General features: G+C 45.4%; 2 protein-coding genes across 2 annotated transcripts in view; one reads left to right on the top strand and one right to left on the bottom strand.

Moving 5' to 3' along the window:
- Positions 1-2,311, top strand: part of LOC107120773 (vomeronasal type-2 receptor 116-like) — a 9,372-nt gene extending 7,061 nt beyond the window's left edge. The window contains exons 5-6 of the mRNA XM_015423540.1: positions 5-56; positions 1,401-2,311. Coding sequence (XP_015279026.1) covers positions 5-56; positions 1,401-2,311 — 963 coding nt within the window. The remainder of the gene's footprint in view (positions 1-4; positions 57-1,400) is intronic.
- Positions 2,312-2,336: 25 nt separating this feature from the next.
- Positions 2,337-19,235, bottom strand: LOC107120772 (vomeronasal type-2 receptor 26-like). Its single transcript, XM_015423539.1, has 6 exons — positions 19,197-19,235; positions 16,364-16,491; positions 14,825-15,116; positions 12,682-12,757; positions 6,230-7,123; positions 2,337-2,368 (listed from the first exon to the last, which is right to left on the bottom strand). Exons 1-6 carry the CDS (start codon positions 19,233-19,235, stop codon positions 2,337-2,339), a joined length of 1,461 nt encoding a protein of 486 aa, XP_015279025.1.
- Between the last annotated feature and the right edge of the window lie 2,499 nt (positions 19,236-21,734).

Below are 21,734 nucleotides of genomic sequence, written 5' to 3'. Positions count from 1 at the left end.
ATTCTGTTGCTATGATTGCGCTCAGTGCCCTGCAAGGAAAATGTCAATCCAGATTGGTAAATAAAATCTTGATATTTTAAACTGGGTCCTGCTCTCGTTCTAATGGCTTTTGACTAGGATACAGATATGCATTGTTGTAGTAACACCTCTCTTGTTCACCAGGGATAGCAATGAGAGACCCATAAGGCCATATTAGGGTTGCCAGCCTCCAGGTGGGGCCTGGAGATCTCCCGCTTTTACCACAGATCTCCAGCCGACAGAGATCAGCTCCCCTGGAGAAAATGGCTTTTTTTAAAGGGTGGACTCTGTGGCATTGTGCCATGCTGAGGCCCCTCCCCTCCCCAAACCCTGCCCTCTCCCAGCTCCACCCCCAAAGTCTCCAGGTATTTTCCAACCCAGATCTGGCCACCCTAGGCCATATCCAACCTAAAACACCTTTTCCCTTGAAATGCTTTTCTCCACTGCCCATTGTCCTCATGCAAATTAATTTAGAAAATGTTCTATTGACTTTCGCTCCAGGGCAATGCAAGGAAATATTTTGTACTCCTCTGACACCTCTATTATTGCCATTGTAAAACTTTTTGCATGAATGATATTTCTGTAGTCACATTAAAATCAGAAATAATGTATACATGATGACCATGACAATGATAATACAAAGCTCTGACCTGGATAGCCCAGGTAGACTGATCTCATCAGATCTTGGAAGCTAAGCAGGGTTGGTCCTGGTTAGTACTTAAGTGGGAGACAACCAAGGAAGTCTAGAGTCACTATTCAGAGGCAGGCAATGGCCTCTGTTCGTTTCTTGCCTTGGAAACCCTATGAGGGCAGCATAATTGAAATTTGATTTGATGGGACTTTACACAAACAATAACACAAAGCCCTTGATACAAAGAGAGTATGATGGCAGCATTCTGAATCTATACCATGTAGGGCAAAGAGGAACTGAGTGAAATAAAAATCCCCATTGGATTACAATAAAAGGATGAGGCTCCTAATCTCAGTTTCCCACATTCCAAATGCTGGTGGTCTAGGAACTTAGTAGAAGAGTTCTCAATTACGTACTGACTCAGTATCCTTTATAGGGAAACTGTGCCGTCAAGTCACAAATGAATTAGGGCGACCCCAGGAGGACCATGGGGTTTTCAAGGCAAGAGATGAGCAGAGGTGGTTTGCCATTGCTTTCTTCTGTGTAGCAACCCTGGACTTCCTTGGTGGTCTCTCATCCACATACCAACCATGGCCAGTCCTGCTTAGCTGCTGAGCTCAGACAAGACTGGCACCCTTTAGTCACTGATATTCCTAAGTGCTTCATCTACTCAATGTTCAACATCTCACAGTGAAATCTGGAGAATGTTTCTGCCTTTTGGAAATGTTGAGATCTTGCTCATGCTTTTCAGATGCAGACCAGTGTGAGAGTTGCCCAGAAGATCAATATCCAAATGTGAAGCAAGATCGATGTATCCCTCGAAGTATTACCTATTTGTCCTATGGAGAACCCTTAGGAGCAGCCCTGGCTTCCTTCACCCTATTCTTTTCTTTCACCTCCGTTGTGGTGATGGGTATCTTCATTCGGAATCAGAATACCCCCATTGTCAAAGCCAACAACAAGAGCATCACCAGCGGTCTTCTCTGCTCACTGCTGGTTGGCTTTCTGTGCTGCTTCCTATTCATTGGTCACCCTGGGAAGGTAACTTGTCTTCTTCGGCAAACAGTATTCAGCATCACCTTCTCCACTGGAGTTTCTTGTGTGTTGGCCAAAACCATCACTGTTGTGGTGGCTTTCACGGCTACCAAACCTGGAAACAGGATGAGGAAATGGGTAGGGAATCCCCTGGCAGCATCACTCATCACTCTCTGCTCTCTTATTCAAACTGGCATCTGTGCTGCGTGGCTTGTAAGTTCTCCTCCATTCCCTGAGTATGACAAGGATTCCCAGGTTGGTCAAATCATAGTTCAATGCAATGAAGGGTCAAACGTGATGTTCTACAATGTCCTGGGCTACATGGGCTTCCTGGCCATCATCACCTTCACTGTGGCCTTCCTTGCCAGAAAGTTGCCTGATACTTTTAATGAAGCCAAGTTTATCACCTTCAGCATGTTGTTGTTCTGCAGTGTTTGGGTGTCCTTTGTTCCAACGTATCTGAGTACTAAGGGGAAATACATGGTGACCGTGGAGGTCTTCTCCATCTTGGCCTCCAGTGCGGGTGTGTTGGGCTGCATCTTCTTTCCCAAATGCTACATTATTATCTTGAGACCTGAACTAAACACCAAGGATCAGCTGGTGAGGAAAAAAAAGTGTCACACTTAAGTGTCCAGGTGTTACCTATTCTCGATCAAGTCCTCTTCTGTATGGATAGTGGAATACCTGTGGATGCCACCCCAATGGCAAGAGAAAAGAAGGGATATATGACTAAGCAGCTGTCATGTCATTTTATATATATTTTCCTCATATTCTAGGACTGTTTACCTAATTGTTTGATTTATAATCATAAATGTCTTCCAGGGTCATCCATTGTCAAATTAGCTGAACGTTGGAAGATTCTACACAAAATTGTGCAGTGGAACATATGATCTATGACAGAAAGCAGAGATGAACACCAGATTGTATTTCATATGCTTCTGTACTTGTGTTTGTTAAATGAATAAATGGGTCCAGTCAAAATTATATCTGTGGCAGAATGTGCCTGCTCTGGCCTGTGGGACCCATTCCGCCCTGCCCTCGTAGGGGTTCCCAACTCCCTCGAGGGGCTTTTTTTTAACTTACGAGTATCCATGATGACAGTGATAATTAACCCTCATATCTACGTGTAAGGCTTGAGAAGAAAAGAAGAGGAGGAGGAGATTGAATAGGCCCTTCACTTGGAGTCTCAGAGCAGTTTACAGTCTCCTTTCCCTTCCCCTCCCCACAACAGACACCCTGTGAGGTACGTGGGGCTGAGAGAGCTCTTTTGAGGACTGCTCTGAGAGACCTCATGACTGACCTAAGGTTACACCAGCAGCTGCATGTGGAGGTGTGAGGAATCAAACCCAGTTCTCCCAGATTAGAGTCCATGCTCTTAGCCACTGCACCAAACTGAGGAAGACAGTTTCAGTGTATCTGAAGAAGTGTGTATGCACATGAAAGCTTGTTTCCAGAATTAAGCTTTTGTTGGTCTTAAAGGTGCAAGTGGACTCAAACTTTGTTCTATTAACTTGGATAAGTTACTTGAGCCCACTCTCCCCCCCCCTTCTAGTAGTCCAGCTCTGGTCTACTCTCTCGGTATATTTATTTGTAGTCCTGTACTAAACAAGGTCCTTCTGAGCCCATTGACTTCAAATGGGACATTAGTATCTTGACTCTATTTTCAGGCCCCCACTCACACCATGAAAAACAGTGACTGTATTATATCGTGCTCAACATAAATGATTGAATAAAAATTTAAACCTCAGCTGGCAGCCTTCGAACAGAGAACTTTCATGCAAGAGAAATAAAAACACATGTCATGTGTCCACTCCCAAAGACTCTCCAGAAAATATGTCTTTACAATATGGTGAAAGGCTAAAGAAGAGGGGCTTGATGAACCTCCATAGCCTGAGATTCCATTTGCTCAAGTGGTTAGAAAGTGGGAGTGGGACCTCAGAGATCTAGGTTCCAATACCCATTTGACAAGAAGCCAGAACTCATTCTGCTTCCTGTTCTGATTCTTAGGGAGACAGATAGCAATGGGGTTTGTTTAGAATGAATCAACCCAAATTGTCCTAATTCCACAGAGGCTGTTTTCTACTGATGGGTCTGGAGATCAGTTGTAATTCCAGGAAGGCTCCAGGTCCCACCTGGAGGTTGGCCTTGAGGCCTTGGAGTGCCGCTGCTAGTCTGAGTAGACAATACTGACCTTGATAGACCAATGGTCTGGCATATCATTAAATAATGAATTATAAAGAAGCATAGGTGCTTTAGTGAACACCCATAACTTGCAGAGCATGGAGTGAGTTGTTGTAACTGCCTTGGGGAAAGAGCATGCTACTCTGTGCTGGCATGCCTCTTGGAGGGGGAAGAAGGAAGCCGTTTTGTGATCTGATGTTTATATGGATTGGTTATACAAGCTCTTTCCTTTCTTACTGCTCAGCAAGTTACCCAACATTCACCCAGTATTGATATTACATTGCATCCTATATAACACTGAACTTATGCATGAACAAAGTTCCCAGGCATTTCTGCTAGATTGTTACATCTTGACCACAAAGTGGTGTATATGGGGTCTAACCTTAATGTTCCCTGTCAAATTCAATGGTTTTACCTTATTTCCATTCTTCAATATATCTAATTATCAACAGAGCACCATCTGTACATACTTAAATCATACTTAAATCCAGAGATTGGAGTCATGAACTGAGAATACACATCATTCTACAAACCCAAGAAAAGCCCTAGGTTTGCAGAAAAAACTGAATTCTGAAACAAACAAAAGAACCACCCCAAATAAAAGATGTAGTTTTTGTACCTTTAAAAAGGAAATCTCAGCAGCCATTGTGGGGGTACTAGGTAACCAAAACAACACTGCTAGCCTTTAAGCCTTGGTTTCTGTCAGTAAAAGCCAGGGGGTGCTTTCCAGAGCTATTTTGGCCTCCTAGTTCACCCTGCTCCTCTCCCTCCTGCCCTGGAAGGAGGACTTACAGAGAACAGGTCTTGCAGAACACTTGGGAAATTTTTGTGCTACCTTACAGTTTGAGCAACTCACCCAAGTGTGGCAGTGGCTGACTTGATGCTATTCATGTTGTCTGGGTCCAGCAGCAGCCTACACACAACTTGTGTTACTTGGCCAGGCCTGGCAGCGGCCAACACACAATTTACTTGAGCAACTTGCTACTGCAGCACTTTTTGCAACTTGACCATACTTTTCCTTAAAAAAGTCTGCCAGAGAGATGGAAGGATGGAAAATCAAGAGCCAGAGTGGTGTAGTGTGTCATACTAGGATCATCTTGAAGTCCCCAGTTTGTAGCCCCACTTTGCCATGGAAACTTTCTTGGTTACTGTGGGCCAGATACTGCTTCATCTACCTCACAGGAATGCTGTGAGAATAAAATGGAGGAAATAAGAATGATACAAGCTACTTTGAGACCCCATTGTTGGGTGAGTGGAAAGGAGAAAAGAAAGCAGGGAAAGGGGTTATAAGGGACTTTTGGCAGGACAGAAAGAGTATGGGGAAGGGGATATAAGGGAAAATGAAGAATAGCTGGAAGTCCTCACAAGTTCTCTGCTTTTTTATAACTGTTTCAAAACACCAGCATGGTTTTAAACAACTTCATACATACTGATGGAGCTTACAATATATTCTACAATTCTCACATTTTCTTATAATGAACAGTTTTTGAGAAAGCCTATAGTGTATAATTATGATACCTCCCATTTAATCTTTCTTTAAAAGCATGTTATTGCTTTGTACAAACCATTACAATATATTAGTACAATGAGTTAGTACAAAAACCTAAAATTAGTAAATTAAATATGATTACATGGTGATATAATTCTTCGGAGGGTATTTCAGACCAGAAAATATTATTTCACAGTGAGAAAACATACAATACTGAAGGAGATGGGGGCCAAAGGGAGTAAGTGGAAGTTTTTGGTAAAGTATGACACTCACTGGCTAGATAGCAGTTTAGTTATATTTTTCTTGCATCATCTTTTCCCTTAGCTATTCATTCCTACTTTGGTCTTAAATGATATTTCTCATCCCTCACTTCGGTCATTGTGAAAAGATCAAGTGATTTTGCTCATTATGGTTTTAACGAAGGAAAATGGCTCAAAACTAAAATCCTTTGGACAATCCATTAATACAGCTAGTTTTCCTCACCAGCTGCTCTCTGGTCCCTGCCACATGACAGGGAAAAGGACGGCAGATCTGCAGCTAATATGAGCTGCACCAAAGTTGGAACGCCGCGGCGGGATCAGATGCCGGGGAGGAAGAGTCGGATGGGAGGGGGAGGCTGCTGAACTGCGCATGCTCGAGCATGCGCAGTATGGCAGGGGGTGGGGATGCACTGGCGCAAAGACACGCCGGGCGATCCCACGGCCCGGCTTGCGGTGCTCTAATGGATACAACCACCTAGGTAGGTGGTTCTTTTTTAGTGCGCATTTTCGGTGGTAGGGGCAGATCAGGGACGGGCAGGCAACGATTCCCAGATGTTGCTATGGGATCGCGCCCGTTTGCTCTGCCCCCATTCCATCCCCCTCCCGGCCCCAAACGCCTCGTATGAACAGGGCCTCTGATGTTCAGTTGGGGTCTCACTAAGATAATGTAGCATTTGGGGAGGAAGATACAACTCAACAATCCAGTACTAGAGGCCAGGATAGAGAAAATCTCCACGGCCACCATGTACTTCCCCTTGGTGCTCAGGTAGGTTGGAAGAAAGGAAACCCAAACACTGCAGAATACCAACATGCTGAAGGTGATCAGCTTGGCCTCATTAAAAGTATCAGGCAACCTCCTTGCTAGGAAAGCCACAGTGAAACTGACAATAGCGAGAAAGCCCATGTAGCCTAAGACAATGTAGAACATGAAGTCTGAGCCTTCATTGCATTGTGCTATGATCTGATTGATCTGGGAGTGCATGTCAAGCTCTGGGAAGGGGGGAGAGGTTGCCAGCCACAAAGTACAGATCCCCAATTGAATAAGAGAACAGAGAAATAGGACTGACACTGCTATCCTCTTCCCTACCCATTTCCTCATCCTGTTTCCTGGCTTGGTGGCCATGAAAGCCACAACCACAGTGATGGTTTTGGCTAAGACAGAAGAGACAGCCACAGAAAATATGATACCAAATATCGTTTGCCGCAGAAAACAGGTCATCTTCCCTGGTCGGCCAATAAAGAGGAAGGAGCACAGAAAGCAAAGCAGCAGAGAAGACAGCAGGGCACACGTGATACTCCAGTTGTTGGCTTTAACAATGGGAGTGTTGCGATTCTGAATGAAGGTCCCCATAATCAAAACTGTTATTGTAAAAAGAAACAGAGCAGAGAAACTGAAAATGATTCCCAAGGGCTCTTCGTAGGACAAATAACTCATATCTTTGGGGATGCATTGATCTTTGTTCTTGTTTGGGTGCTGGTGTTCTGGACAATTGCTGCAATGATCAGCATCTGAAAAGAAGTATACAAATATCTGAAAAATTTACAATGTTCTTTTGATGGAGATGCGATTCATTTATCTCCACTGCAGTAATTCTTTGCTAAATAAATGTTAATATTTTGGAAAACAAACCATCAACAGAACAGTTCTCCAAAAAGATTTCTATGTTGTAGGATAATATAAATGACAGTTAAAACAAATGCTGGTAGAAAATTTTTACCCAAAATAGTAGGGGTTGGCTCTATTAATGTGCAACTGAAAATGCAACCAGACTTAGTGTTTTTTCACTTGTGCAAGAACTAGGGCTATATAAAGGTGACCTGGCCATCAGATATTGAATAATGATATTCATAATGACCATTGTAATGTTTCAAAATATTTGTAATGTTCAAAATATGGCATGCAAGCACATTTCTAAAAAAGTAATCTTCAAAAATGTAGGAGGGGGCTGCTTGTATTAGGTGTTACACAAAAAATCAGATGGCTTGGACTACACCATTTATGCTTTAGCACAAGAGATAAGCTTGAACATTTCACACACTTCTTCTTGTGCAAAGATCCCAGTGCAAATGGAAATCTGGCAGATTCAGCTCTAACTTTTTAGTAGGAATGGGCATGAACTGCATTTTTGTAGTTTGGGTTGGTTTGTGGTTCATGGCTGAACTACAAACTGAACCATGAACCAATACTCCAATTCATGAACCAAACCAGTTAGTATCAGTTCATGAACCAATTAACCCCCTACTATCTGCTCACTACTGCTTTTGGTGGGGAGCAGAAAGCAGGGAGTGAAATTCTTCTGAGCCATTTAAACCAATCAACTGAGTGGTGGGGAGCTGTTTTTCATGAAGAGCACAAAAGAGGGATTTAAATGGCTCAGAACTATTTAACCCCCTGCTTTCTGCTCCCCACAAACTACCATGAACTTCATCAAAATTCATGAAAGTTTGTGGCGGCTCTTCAGTTCACGGTCATAGCTTTGCAAACCATGAACCAGCCAAAATTCATGACGAACTTTAGTTTGTGAGCTGGTTCGTGCCCATCCCTACTTTTTAACATTTCAGTAAATGCATAAGGAAATATCTGTATCAGTGGTCAATTTGAAGCCAGTTATTAATCTACAGTGTAATTTTATTAATGAAGTAAACTGACATTAATTAATATCTCAGTATTTTGTTTTAGTCTTTAATTTACTTTACTGCAAATGAGTTTAATATGCAACTGGCTGTTTCTGACGCCCCTTTTTTGCCACACAGTCAGTCTTGTTCTTCTGGATGACAATTATGCTTGTCTGTTTTGCAGGAAAAGTAAGGAGACCTTTCCTCATCCCTAAAAACCTTTGCAGTCTGCATACGCCTTTTATTGCCTACACCCTTATGGAAGAAATGTAGCAGTTGAGTATATTACAACATTTGACAGTTGATATAGAAGTCTTTTCAGTATTTCTCAGATTCCATTTATTTACCCGTCTGGGTCGAGATCATTCCTTCTGGACAGAGAAAACAGTCATAGCAGCAAACTTGCTCCCTTTGCCGAACAATCTTGCTGTATCCGGGAAGGCAGCTCTTGACACACCTTGAATGGGGAGGAGTCTAATGAAACCAAAGAAAAGCTGTTCAAGCTCTCTTTTTTTGCATTTTGAGTTGTGATGTTCAGCTCAGCATCTTGTCCCTCAAAAGGTAGGGCTGTGGTTCAGTTATAGAGTCCATGTTCTGAATGAAAAGGCTCCAGAATCAAGCCTGGCTGTCTAATCAAAGGTTCTCAGCTTGCAGCTATTGGGATAAACCTCTCTTTCTTTGAAAGACCTTGGTGAGCTACTGCCAATCATAGAAGGCAATACTGAGGAGTAAGAGGTGGTACAGCTTTGCCAGCTGTGCAACATCTTTGCTGAGGGTTGTTCTTCCCCTTCCAGTCTCCAGTAACTTCATAAAGCTTAGGCATGGCTAGAGGTGGGAGCCCTTGGGGATGAGCTGAAGGGCAAGAGCCAAAGGGCTCTTGGCCTAGTGGCTCACAGCCTATGACTTCAATCGAGCCAGCCAAGGATTCCAGCATCACCCCAAGATGTATTTTTCCTACTAACAGAGGGTTTGCTTGTGAACTTGGGTGAGACAGTGGACCATGTGGAAGTGCACTGCTGGCACACTTCTGTATTGGAATTATATTATTGGGCTAAAATCCCCACGATGTCTTGCTTGCCACAGTTGCATTAAAGACCTGCAACAGCAGCCTCTCATTTTCCAGACCAGTAACTGCTATTTGTTCCAGACTGGTTGATTCATCTGTTTTTCTTGTAAGTTGTTTTGGTGGGTTTTTTTTTTTTTGAGAAGTGGGATATAAATACTTAAATAAACACATAATTTTAGACACAAGTCAGTCCCAGTGAATGACATACAAGCTCTTTTATGCCCCTCTCTGTGTTTCCAGAAAAAGATCAACCTGGATACCTTTGAGCTGAACCCTTCATCAGTTCTGGAAAACTCACACACTTTTCTTTGAGTCCATGGTGATGCCCCTGGATCCCACCACATCTAGGTCCAAATTTCTACTGAGTTCTCTCTCTCCATCTGTACATGGGTTCAGTGGCCCCTTAATCTGACCACCAGAGAATTTCCTGTACTGAGGAGTCTGGAGGCCAAGTCCCATGAGGAAAGATTGAAGGAGATGGGTATGTTTAGCCTGGAGAGGAGATGACTGAGAGGTGATATGATAACCATCTTCAGGTACTTGAAGGGCTATCATATAGAGGAGGGCGGAGCCATTTTCTGCTGCCCCAGAAGGTCTGACCAATACCAACAGGTTGAAATTAAATCAGAAGAGTTTTCGGCTAAATATTAGGAAGAACTTCCTGACAGTTGGAGCGGTTCCTCAGTGGAACAGGCTTCCTCAGGAGGTGGTGGGCTCTCCTACTTGGAGGTTTTTAAACAGAGGCTAGGTGGCCATCTGACAGAAATGCTGATTCTGTGAATTTAGGCAGACCATGATAGAGAGGGCAGGAAGGGTTGCATCAATACTTAGTTCTTGTGGCCCCTTTCTTACACACCCAGGGAAATGCTGCTTGCCACTTTGGGGCCAGGAAGCAATTTTCTCCAGGCCAGTTTGGCAAGGGATCCTGGAGGACTTTTGCCATTTTCGGGGTGTGGAACAGGGGTCACTGGGGCTGTGGAGGGGGAGCGGGAGGTATTTCTGAATTTCCTGCATTGTGCAGGGGGTTGGACTAGATGACCCTGGAGATCCCTTCCATGATTCTATGATACTTTGTGACTGGATGAGCAATATAAAGACCTCCATGGTGTATCCCAGTTTTGGATTCTGATGGAACAGGACAACTTTTTAGAAGTTAGAATTATTGTTTTTCAAAATCACAGTTCCTACCTGTTGAGGCCATACAATAGCATCCTCATTAATGGTGAATTGTTTCCCAGCAGGAGCACGCAAGTCTATGGTTGCGACCTGAACTCTATGGAAAGAGTTATTTGGAAGTGTGACCCAATTGATGATATCACAATGAGTGGCCAGCTGTCCATCTTCAAACAGTATTTCATCCCCAGCTGTATTGTTAAAGTGGATGTAGTTAAGAAAGGAGTGGAGCTAGATTGGAGGAGAATAAACAGGGATAGAGGAATATTGGGAAAGCAGTGAACACAATCTCTCTGGAAATCGCTGATCTGATCTTTTCGCCTGCTATATCTACTTGCTTGTTCAAAAAACAGGAGTAGGTGCTTCTCTCACCTATAGAATGGATGCACAGAAATATAACTAAGTCCATACTGTCTTGTTCACTTACAAAAAATTAAACCAATTTGGAACAGTTTTACCTCTACAAATTTTGAAGGATAAGCACCATTGGTCTAATATGTGTGTAAGTGTATCTGAGATAGGGGAAGGGAAAGCCTGACATTTTCTAGCAGTTTACAGCGCCATCCCAAGCAGAGTTGCAGCCTTATAAGTCCATTGAAGTGAATGGACCTGGGAGAACATAACTCTGCTTTCAATATCGAGGATCATGCTAGTCTGAAATGTAGAAAAATTGAAAGTTTCCCCACAAACTTGACATGAAAATAAAAATTCAGGACAAATAATAATAAGGAAGAAGTCCCTGTAACTTTCAAAGATCAGAGAGACAATTTCAAAATGGAAAATGGTTGTTTAATGAAATTCCCCACTGAGTTTGTATTTCCTTGATAACTTTGGAGTTTCTAAATATATTAAAACAAAGACTCTGAAAAAAGAAGGCAAGTGGGATTAGTAGTGAAGAAACTATTTCTAAGGTGAGATTGTATGAAACCTTATTTATTGTCAGGATTCGCAAGGGCTCACTCCCAGGTTTAGCCTTTAATGTGTAAAGAATGAGTACAAACAAAACTGCACCTGAGCATATGCAGACTACATTTGCCTCCACAGGAACTTTTAAAAGACAGCCTGCATATTGTGTGTTAGAATGAAGGATTCTAGTGTCAACAGGCATCGCTGCCATGCCAGTCGCTACTCTAGGACATCGCACGTTATCGAAATGCAGGCTGGACACTTCTAGAACATGTAAGAAGGACCCTGGCGGTTCCAGAATATTGTGCCTTGGAGTTTGTTTCTGAAGATGCTTCTCTGAAGATTGGACTTATTCCCAGGAAAATGTCCAGAGGAAAATAACCGAACGGTATTCTCCTAAGCAGAATTACATCCTTTCTAAGCCCACTAGAGAAGGCTATAACTGTGTTTAGGATAGCACTCTAATTTATCATCATACCCCTTCTTCTATTAATTGGTCTTTTAACTTAGGTCTGCATTTTGCCACAATGTATAGAAAATGCTTTTCAAAAGACCTTTAAGGAAAGCAGAATCCATAGGGATAAACTGAGAGAGGTAAACCCAGAAAGATTTTCACTAGGAAAAATGGAAGCTATTTTTGAGTAATATGTTATTGGCTATGACAGAAACCCCCCTGAATCTAGCACTCCTTGTCTATCCTTTGTTGCCCTTTGACTGTTGCTAAAGGAAGATCCTACCTGCCATGGGTGAACATTCCGATGCTTCCCTATGTCTACATCCCCCATTATCTTCTGTTTGGCTCTCAGTGAATCTACGGCTTGGAGAGCATGTGCTACAGCATAGACAGCATTGTAGATGTTATAGCTCTGGCCAGACATCCCCGTTTCGAACACAGACCCAGGGAGGCTCTCCAGTTTTTCCTCCCCAGTGCATTTTCTTCTGTAAAATTTGTTACTGTGCATATTGCACTTAAATGACATTGCCCAGAAACCACGAAGGAAAGAAAACACTGACTTGTAAGGATTTATTGTTTGAAGGAAGTCTTGGAATCCTGGGACCACGTTTGTGTGGAGAACAAGGGATAAGGTGCCAGTCAAGGATTTTAAGAGCCCTATCTTGTTAATAGCCACATTAGCAAAGTCCCATTGGAGTGTTCTGATCCAGACCTTTTCTTTACAACACATTTGATACAACGAGTTGCTTTCTAGCATCTGCTGTAAAAGCACAATGCAGTTATTTTCACCATAATCAAGAATCACTGTAGCCTTGGTTAGTATGAGAGCAATAAGTATCGGTTTAAACATACTATAAAATTCTTCAGTGTACTTGGATGGCAAAGCCAGGTTAGGCGTTTTCTCCTGAAAGGCAATGCAAATGTTGTTCTGAGTGAGCAGAGGAATAAAGGTCTTCAGAAAAGTTTCTCCGCTGTCATTATCTGAGACAAGAAGGCCAATCCAGGTCCACCTGAAATGCTTCAGGAGGTGAATAATCCCAAAGTACTGAGTGTTTTCATCTGGCACCATTCGATAGAAGGATGGGAACTGCATTCTGTTGCTCAGCAGTGCGTCAAAGGATCCATAACTGAGCTAGCAGGATATAAAAATCAGTTAGGAGGGGAAAAAATCATTTGCGTCCAATCTGAAAATAAATGTCTCCAAACTTTGCCCTATCTAAAGATTTCATTCTATTTGACCCTCTGATAAGGATATACTAAAACATACAGTGTTAGGTTGCAGTCACACACACTAAATAATCCACTTTCAAATTGGATTTTGCCAGTTCACACCATAAAAATCATAAGAACATAAGAGACGCCAATGTTGGATCAGGCCTAAGGCCCATCCAGTCCAACACTCTGTGTCACACAGTGGCCAGAAATACCAGTGCCATCAGGAGGTCCACCAGTGGGGCCAGGACATTAGAAGCCCTCCCACTGTTGACCCCCCCCAAGCACCAAGAAGACAGAGCATCACTTGCCCCAGAGCCCCTATCTATACCTTGTGGCTAATAGCCACTGATGGACTTCTGCTCCATATGCTTATCTAATTCCCTTTTGAAGCTATCCATGCTTGTAGCCGCCACCACTTCCTGTGGCAGTGAATTCCATGTGTTAATCACTCTTTGGGTGAAGAAGTACTTCCTTTTATCTGTTCTAATCTAGTCGGCAAGTGCACTGAAAATGGATTGAAAGTGGATTATTTAGTGTGTGTGACCGCAGCCTAAAACTTCCAAATAAAGCCAGTTTCTATAGTCAAGGAAGGTCCATATTTGACATGAATTCAGAAACAAAAAGTTGGGGAGCTGAATTCATTGTACTGAAGAAAGGAGAAATGGAGTAGAGAAGAGGTCCCCATTTTTTTTGAGCCTCTCTGAGCACCTTTGGAGTTCTGACACAGGGTGGTGGGTACAACCACAAAATGGCTGCTGAAGGAGGTGGAGACAACCCCAAAGTACCAGGAAGTGAGGTTATGCGCAACTTGAATAGTAACTCTTCAGCATTTCAGGCAGAAGCTTTGTTTAACGGGATGCCCTTTAAAATTAGCGTAATGTTTAAAAATATTTTCACGCATACACACAAATAGAAATATTGAGCTTGCCATCTCCTTTCACCTGAATTATAAGAATATATTCAAACTGGAAAGGTCTGATGACTTCACTAGAAATCCCAGTTAGATGCATTAAGCGTTTTAGCTGTGCTGCCTCAATTGTGTTCGGTCAGAATGAAGTCCTTCTGTGTCCTTAGCGTATCACTCTGCTATTTGCAAAGGTAAAGTACTTTACACAGGGGTCTTGTTGTAGAAAAAGAGCTGCCGGAGCTCATTAGCATAACTCATTAGCATAACTTATTTGCATATGCCATGCCCCCTGACATCACCGGAAGTGACAGAAGGCCACACCCCCTGACATCACCGGAAGTGTGTCAGAAGGCCCGGCTACTTACCCTCCTGCTTCATCCTCATTCCCAAACGGAATGAGGATCGAAGCAGAGGGCGGGGTAAAGAAGGGGGCGGGGCTTCACCACGTGACCGCCCCGCCCCCTAGAGGTTCTCTTCCGGAGCTCCGTACCTGAGAGCTCCCCCCCGACTAGAGCCCTGACTTTACATAAAGTCACTGTCAGCATTATCAGGTAAAGTACTTTACATAAAGTCACTGTCAGCATTATACCCTTAACATCAAAAACTCAAAAAGCCAAACCTGGCCCTGCCTACTTTCTCAAAACTCTTGGTGGGCATAATGAAAGGTATTGGTGAGTGCCATGGCACTCATGGAGACCACACTGGAGGGGTCTCTGGGACAGAAGATGGTGGACCTCTGATTCCATGTACTGAATGGGCAAAGCTTAGAAGACAGCTACAAAATCTGAACTTTGTATATCAGTGTTATCATCTCTTTTTTTCTTTTGGAGACACCCCCCCAATTGCTTTTGTAACACACAAAACAAAACATACCTGGGGAATCTTGAGGACATTTAAGATGTTGGACATCTGGACAGAGTTTTGGGAGGTGAGACCACCAATGGCAGCTAGTACCTTTCCTTTCCTGACCCAGTTGAAATTGTGAACTGTCCTTGGCTGAGAGAAGAGTAGATCGAGAATATTTCTATCCGTTGTAATAGGGTCAAAACTGTTGTCATAGATCTCAGATTGCAGCGTCATGTTGGGTAACATCTTGGGATTCTTGTTAATTTCATCAACAGCAAACACAAAAGCCAGTACGTGCTGGTAATTTTTAAGCAGCGGGCTGCAATAAGAAAAAAAAACACACACGGGAGGAGTGGTTGCTAAGAAGGAAAAGATGGTGCATTGTTCAATTCGGAAGAAGGTTTTAAGAATGAGAGGACATTAAGTGGCTAAAGAAAGTAGACTCTTAAAAAGCAATATTTATGACCACAACATGAGAGCCAGTATAGTATACAGATTCCAGACCTGGACTAAGCCCAGGAAAACTTATGTTCAAATCTCAAATACCATGAAACTCTGTGGGTTACCTTGGGCCAGTCATTGCCTGTTAGCCTAAACTACTTCACAAGGGTTATGGTCAGTGGGGGAGGGGAGAACCACTACATCACCCTGAGCTCCCTGGAGGAAGAGGCAGAAGAAAAATTCAACTAAATAAATGACAGGTAGAGAATTTAGGGGAATCTCTTCTAGTGCAGCTCTAAGCAGTGTTTTACCATTCTAAGCCCAGGGTGGTGGGGTTTTTTTGCTTTCTTTAAAAAAGGTGCTGGTACTTATAGATTGCATGGATTTGTACCAATTGTCACTCAGGCCTTGGGAGACCCCTGCCTCCTCCAAGATACCAGTACTGGGTATTGTTGAGTACCACCACAAAAAAGGCCTGGCTAAGGCCATTGATTTTGGTACATTTAAAAAAGTCTAACCCTCCATAGGATTTCGCTGATAGTTTACTAGTGAGATTTCACAGGTAGCACTCAGTGATACCAGGGCAATAACTATCCCTGTATCCCTCACAACCAAAATGACTACTCTCACTGAAATGTACAGGGGAGCAATGCTCCCTCTAAGCTGTGGAGTCTTGTGAGCAAAAACTCTACTTTGTGAGCTATTGGCATTAAAGTTGTGAGTGAGCAATTTGGCTACTGCATAAATTAGTTTGCTCTAGAACCACCCCTTCCTGAGCGAAGACAAAAATGTGTGAGCCGGAGGCTAAAAAACTCTGAGCTAGCTCACACTAACTCAGCTTAGAGGGGACACTGCAGGGGAGTGCTACAAATTTCTGATTTTTACCCACAAGGATGAATATTATGATTCCCAGCAAATTTCAGAAACATTTTTACTCATTAAGTTCTACGGAGGGTTCTCCGAGAGTGGGAACTTCCTTCACAAGCTCATCGGCACCCTACCTTCGTTAGCTATGTTTTCACTTTTATCACAAATAGTGGAAAAAAAATGATTGGGAATTTTCTCTGCGACTTCTTAGATGTGACCCATTACCTCAACAAGGACAGCTGTTTAAAAACTTCTTACCCACTGAGTTTGGAGGAAGGCGGCGTTTCTGTAAAGTTGGGTGCAGGCCGTTCAAAAAACAGAAGGGATACAAATCCTCCGAGTACGATATCACCTGCCCTTCTATAGGCCCACAATTCATCTGTTTCCTGGAAGGTGTCCAAAGAAGAGTACAAAGACGTACAGAAAGAAGGAGGCAATGCCAGAAGCAGCAGCAGTAACAACATGGGCGTGTTCACTTGAACATCTGGAGGCCATCTCCACTTGCACGCCTGCATTGTCATCCACAAAGATCCTGCTGCTGCTAATGGCAACACTGATCTCAAAAGAAACCACAGGCAACTATCTTCAAGACTCATGACGATCAAGCAGGGTGCACCCAACGTAAGTTCCAACCTGGGGTATTGTGGCTATGGGATAAGGGGTGATATTGTCAGAGCCTTGCCCCTCTTATCTTAAACCCACACACAGTGGGTAATGCTTTTACAGAAGTCTCTATATATTGCATCTAGTGCCCCATGCTTAGTGAGCTCTTTCAGTTATGGATTTTTTTCCAAGTGGCTACTGCCACTTGAGGGCTTCAGCAAGGAGTCGAGTGAAATCACAGCAATTTCCATAATTACAGGGCTTGCAATCAACTTACCCAAAGCGATCAGACATATGCATAGCCCAAGAAAACTTGTTAGTGTCTTTGTAGTCAATATTTTCTCATCTATGGGACCAATGAAGTCATTGTCCATAGTTAGATTGTGAGCCAACTTGGAAACCTGAGCTGGTTTTACTCATGCATCGGATGTGAGAGCAGGAGATCATGAGTTAAAGGAAATACAACCAGAAGAAAATCTCCTTTCTGCTACACTCTTTTGCTTCGCACGAACATGCTCAAATGCTAATGGCACATCCCACCTCACACGTATCGCACCTCCACCCTCGCCCATCTTGCCCCTGCTTGGTGCGGACTTCTTCAGGCCTCAGAAAAGGAAGGAGAGGAGACACAACCTGATTTTTTCCTTCTCTGGGTTGATACTTTCTTCCATCGGGAAGTCTCTCTTCTCTGCTTCCTCCCTGGCCTGGTTCAGAAGCCTTCTTTTAGAGGACTCAGACTGCACCTTTTCTCCCTCAGAGCCAATCAGGTCCCTGTTCCCACGGGCTGGCTGTCCCAGTTGGCTGATTTCCCCGCCAGTTGCCAGCCTGGTCCTCTTCCCTCATCTACCCCTCCCTCCCTCCCTCCATTGGCCTCTCCCCTTTTCTTCCTCAGTTGTGATCATACTTTGGCCCCGTTTGTGACAACCCCTCACCTGTCCCAATTGCTGGCTCCCTGCCTGGAATGTGGTTGCAAGGGGAAGTGCCAGGTTTTGGCGGGGTGGCACCTGGTGGTCTGTCCTCAGCCCACGTCAACCCTTTGCTGCCATTTGCCACCCTCTGCACGAGGCAGCTGACATTGTGGTTCTCTGTGCCACTGGAAGTGGCTGGAGCTGTTGCCCATTCCCCAGCTCAGCGGCACTCCCTGTCTTTGGCTGCAACCGTAGCCCTCTTCCAGCTCCAGACAAGAAGCCAGGGTATTTTGCACTGGGTTTAGGGTTGCCAAGTCTATCTTCGCCGGGAGTGGGGGGCTCCCGGCCGGCGTCTTGTTGTGCACGCGCGCGCCGCACCACATCACCTGGAAGTGACAAAAGGACGCCAGGCACGCTGGGGGTGGGGCCATGGCCATACAAAGGAAAACCATAGAGTTTTCCCTTGTATGGCCATGGCCCCGCCCCCAGCATGCCCGGCATGCCCGCGTCACTTCTGGGTGACGCGCACATCGGGGTGGAGCTCCCCCCGGGGCCCGATCCGGTGGCGCCGGGGAACGGGCCTCTGGGGTGGGGGTTTCCCCGCCCCCCGGGGGGACTTGGGATCCCTAACTGGGTTGTGCATCTCAGCCTGGCGGAAGCCCCTCCACCTTCATTGGTGCTTGTGGGTGGTGGGGGGCTGAGTCCAAGCTGGGCATTGGCCCTGGACAGTTATAAAATGCTAAAGTAGAAGAATCACAGAAAGTTGAATGTATGGAAAAAAAACCTTTGAGTGGGATGGGACAAGTTCTTCAGCTGTAGGCAAGTGGGAAGAACCGAACATTGACACAGTTGTGTATCTTGTGCAGCTGGGAAATGGTATACCCCCAGAAGAGCATTATGCTCTGGAGAGAAGTACCTGGCCCAAAAGATATCTGGCTGTCCTCAACCAGAGCCAGGGCCTTCCTGGGACTGGCCTGGAATTCTCTGCCAAATGACATCTGTGTCCTGCAGGACCTGGCATAGTTCCGTAGGGCCTGTAAGACAGAGATGTTCCACCAGGCCTATGGTTGAGGACAGCAATAGTTTCCATTGTGCCTGGCCTCTCATTTTTGTTCTCTCCTCCTTTGCCCTCCCTTATGGGGTAAGGATAGGAAATGGTCTGTAAGCGCCATCTTGTAGTAGCTACTGGAATTTTATAATTTTACCTGTTTATTGGGTTTGGTTGTAATTTTATTGAGATGCTGTTCACTGCCCTGAGCCCTATGTTAGGGGAGGGCGGGCTATAAATTGAATTAATAAAATAACTGTATGTCAAGCTTGCTCACTGATCTGAAAACCCCCAGAAGTGTCTGCTCTTTGCAGCAGTTTCAACATCACAGCCGTTTGACAGTCGGACTTAAGAAAGAGATGCAGGTGTGGTGTCACAGTGATCAGTGGGTAGCATGGGCATTGCAATCCTGAGGGCCAACGAGGCTGTCTGCCGGCTCAGCTGCAGTGCCCCAAGTCAGTTCCCTGTAAACATTCTGCACGGAAAAAACAATAATGGGTGACCCTCTGCAAGGCACAGATTGCATAGCAACCATGTGGGAGTCCTTGGCGACCACAACAACATCCGCCATCCTGACAATGGTAGCTGATGACAGCCCTGTGAGTGACACACCCAGGCGCAACTGATCACTGACCACTGCCCCTCAAGACCACTCCCACTCTCCCGTGGAGGGCCAGTGGACAGGGAGGAAGGAGCCAGCCATAGCACATCCCCTGCGTGTGGCCTGACAGCCCTGGCAGATCATAGGAGATGGGCACCTGTGCAGTGGACAGCACCCCACTTGCCCGGCAAGGCCCTGACTGGCAGCAAGAGTGTTGCCCACATGCAAGTATCCCTGATCTGAGCCACACGCACCCTGCCCCTGAAAACACGAAAAAGACAAAAACAATAGAAGCTGGCCTTGAACCCGCAGACTTCCCCTCCTACACCCAAGACCAGCAGGCTAACCCCTGGGACAGAAGGATAGGTTCGATTGGGGCACGCCATCAGGCACTAGGCACCCCGCTGGAGCCCTCATGCCATGCGGCAGGGGTCGTTGCACAGACTGTCACGGCTCCGCGGAATGACAAGGGGATAGCATGGCCGTGGCTCCCGGTTCGATCTCTGCACAGCAGGCGTGGGAACAGGATGGCCCAGTTTGGCTTGGATGCCACGCTACAACAAGCCCCCTCCAATGCACCCGTGGACCATGGATTCCTGCACTGACCAGCTGCATGGCCTCTCCTAGTGGGAAAGTGTGGGACCCAGAAGCATACCCTTTCGAGAGCAGCCGCACCCCCCTGGACCAGCTATCAGCCCATTCCCCATGCGCAGGCCAAAAGAGCAGCCAGCAGAGTGTGTGCATGTAAGGGATGCCAGACCCCCCGGTGGGGGCAGGGGTCTCCCACGGCAGGTCCCGCCTCTCCACTGCCAATCAGCTGGCTGGTAGAGGTGGGGAATTACCTCCCTGAAAAGTACTGGGTTCGCCGCATGGAGGACTCGGACGACGACATGAGTTTGCACACGTTTATTGTACTTAACACAAAACTACCTAAAACGGCCCTGCAAGGCCAGCTATATACACACCCACCCAGCACAGCCCTAGTCCATTGGAGGGTTTGAATTTCCCGCCAAAGTGGCTATTGGTTGGGGCTGGGGGGAACTAGGATCCTATGTTCCTATTGTCCAGGGGAGCCAAGCTCCTGTCTTTGCCACGGACCCCTAGTGGCGGTCCGCGTACAAAACACTCCCCCAAACAAAGGGAGGAACACCCAACATTTCAGCAACATGCCTACATGACTACAACGTGACCTGAAGTTATGCAGGCATGTCAGGGACACTGGGACAATGCTCTGGTTTTCAGGCAAAAACTCTATACTTGAAGCTAATTCTACCATAGAGATCTTGCCCAAAAAGCAGAGCGTTGCCCTGATGTCCCCGACATGCTTATGTCACTTCTGGGTCACATGAGAAATCATGGGCACATTGCCGAAATGTGCAATGAAACTCCCAGCTCCCAGTAAGCCCACCCTCCATCCCCCACTGACTGCCCGGAGGGGCCTGGCAACCTTAGTGTGTGTGGGGGAAGTGTGAGCTTAGCCTTTGCTCTCTTTTTCAGCAGAAGAAATCTGAAATCCAGAGGCACCAGAGAGACCAACTGCAGCCACCCCCAGCATGGGCAGACCTGAGTCAGAGCCCACCCTCTAGGGTGTGTGAAAGGGCAGTCCGAAGGGGAAGTCACAGATGTGGGGGAAAGGTGGGGGTAGCGAGGGGCGTGGAACTCATCTGGTCACCACAAAACAAAACAGAACAAAAACCCAAACAGATGGGGATGGAATTGATTGAATCACAAATCATGAAGATCTCCAATGAATTGGGTTGCCAACTCCCTGTGGGACTTGTGTCATAAAGAAAGCTGCTTCGGGCATTTGAGGAGATAGGTTGAGCTACCCTTAACACAGCATGCATCTGAGAGAGGTGGACTTCCTGGTTAGAAAGTCCTGGCCCCACTGCTGGACCTCCTGATGGCACCTGGTATTTTTGGCCACTGTGTGACAGAGTATTGGACTAGATGGGCCATTGGCCTGATCCAACATTGGCGTCTCTTATGTTCTTAAGGTTGCCAGAGGAAGGATGCACCAGGAGCTGGGATGGACGCAGTGATTGGGTAGGGTGGCAGGGATTGCGATGGTCATGCTGCCAGGGCTCCCTGTTGAATCACCACCTGCACAGATGCTGAACAGAAACAGGTGCAGCAATGGCAAACAGCACAGATGCTGTGTTGGCCACAGCCGTGTGACCAGCAGGCCCCATAGTCCATGGCGGGCATTGGCCAGGAGAGGCCCTTTGAGGCTCATGCCGTTGCCATTCTGGCATATATCCGGGGACCATCTCGCTTTCAATTGAGTACTATTGCTGTTATGATTAATTGTTATTAATGTTTTTATTGCTTTTACCTTGTTTTATATGGGCTTTGCCCCTTGTAAGCCACCCTGAGCCCGCTTTGCGGGGAAGGCGGGGTAAAAATCACAAATAAATAAATAAATAAATAAATAAATACATACATACATACATACATACATACATACAT

Source organism: Gekko japonicus, unplaced genomic scaffold, assembly GCF_001447785.1.
Source record: "Gekko japonicus isolate JY-2015 unplaced genomic scaffold, Gekko_japonicus_V1.1 scaffold3393, whole genome shotgun sequence".
NCBI classification, from domain to species: Eukaryota; Metazoa; Chordata; class Lepidosauria; order Squamata; family Gekkonidae; genus Gekko; species Gekko japonicus.
The sequence above is the reverse complement of the archived record's forward strand: the minus strand, read 5'-3'. Positions and strand labels throughout refer to the sequence as shown.